At 43.9% G+C, this 1,647-nt stretch overlaps 1 protein-coding gene across 1 annotated transcript in view; it reads right to left on the bottom strand.

The window, feature by feature from the left end:
* The window catches only part of LOC107300569 (rap1 GTPase-activating protein 2-like), a gene marked incomplete at both ends in the record, with an annotated part of 10,088 nt that extends 9,388 nt beyond the window's left edge, over positions 1 to 700 (bottom strand). The window contains one exon of the mRNA XM_015829883.1: positions 491 to 700. Within this exon, the coding sequence (XP_015685369.1) occupies positions 491 to 700 (210 nt within the window). The remainder of the gene's footprint in view (positions 1 to 490) is intronic.
* Between the last annotated feature and the right edge of the window lie 947 nt (positions 701 to 1,647).

Raw genomic sequence — 1,647 nt, 5'->3', positions numbered from 1 at the left:
CGGAACGCGGCGGAACCGCGTTCCGGCACCTTTTTCCGGGCCGGCCGCACCGGAAATAGCCCCTCCCACACCGGAAATAGCCCCTCCCAAATTTTACTTGCATTCCTGTTCTCTAAAGGGGCGGTCCTAGGGTTTGATGAGGGCGTGGCCAGGTTTGAGTTCCGCCACCTTTTCTCCGAGAAAAAAAGCCCTGTATAGGTCTATACGTATGTTGTATATAGTATGTTTTTAAATGTGTGTTATGTATGCGTACACTAGAGAGCAAGCAACTAAATTTCATTTTTAATGTGTGCCGTTGTGCCCACAGGAAAAAATGAACAATAAAGATTATCATTCATTCATTCATTCATTCATTCATTCATTCATTCATTCATTCATTCATTCATTATGCAAATATTCCCTGACATGCAATGCCACAGAAGTTTGTTCAAGCCTTTAAGCTCCGCATAACCATGTGTGTAATGGAGCACACGCCTCCTTTCCCACTAACCTTTCCTAAGAAATGTTTCCGATATGCCTTGGCTTCACCTTTGCACTCCAGTTTGTAGCCGTAAGTGCTGGGGCTGAGCAGTTCCTCCTCTTCATCACAGATGCTGCTTTCGGAGGAAGTGGGGGTGCTGAGGTTCTCGGGGTCTTCGATCCAGTATCCCCCAAATTGAGGCAAGATGATTAAAGGGTAGGGGCTCCCTTTTTCTAAAATCTGTTTGGAGAAGGGAAAGAAATGGTTATCAGATGCCACTTTAGGACAATGTGCTTGGCTTGTCACGGCTACCTTGGTCTGACGCAGGAGGCCATTGAATGAAATGCAAATGTTGATTCCATAAATCAGTATTTCTCAACTTTGGCAACTTTCAGCTGTGCGGACCTCAAGTCCCAGAGTTCCCCAGCCAATCATGCTGGCTGGGGAATTCTGGGAGTTGAAGTCTATCTATCTTAAAATTATCAAGGTTGAGAAACACTCCCGTAAATATTTCAGGGCAGATTCGATTCTCAGGCTTGTGTGTAAATATGGACACAGAAGAAAGGTTCAACTCCATTTCCAGGCTTTGTTGTGCTGTAATTGTTCAATTTCCAACCCGCTCTAAAGTAAGTCACATTAAAATTCCACTTTACACTCTTTACACTCCCTACCCCAACGGGTTAAAAAAAAAAGTGATGTCTCAAATGCCACACAACTCTATGTTGCAACCACATTCTCAAGATATGAATCAAAGGATTTAACAAAAGACTTCTGAATGTGGCGTTAATCCTGGAGAAAAGGTAGGTCTGGTCAGAAACCTCCAGAGTTCGTCTGTTTCCGGTCTCTGAATCTTTGATTAAAACTGTTTCTGTATCTGCAGACTGCAAAGATATTTATTCTGGATATCCCCAACCTGGTGTCAACCACATTTTTTTTTTTTTTTTGCTTATACCTGATTATTGGGAATCGCAGTGAGAACACACCGAAACACATTTAGATTGTGTGATGTTGAAGAATAGTGGCCTTAGAATCCAATCTGAGTCAGTCACCAGGACCAAAGCTTTATTCTTCCAAGCTTGTACTGGAGCCCATCATCAGAGAACTTTTTCCCCTCTCTCTCTCTCCCTCTCTCTCCCTCTCTCTCCCTCTCTTTGCCTCTCCCTCTCCCTCTCTCTCCCTCTCTCCCT

This window comes from Protobothrops mucrosquamatus, unplaced genomic scaffold (assembly GCF_001527695.2).
Source record: "Protobothrops mucrosquamatus isolate PMUCROS unplaced genomic scaffold, P.Mucros_1.0 scaffold7472, whole genome shotgun sequence".
In the NCBI taxonomy this organism is placed as follows: Eukaryota; Metazoa; Chordata; class Lepidosauria; order Squamata; family Viperidae; genus Protobothrops; species Protobothrops mucrosquamatus.
This window is presented reverse-complemented; position numbering and strand designations above follow the sequence as displayed.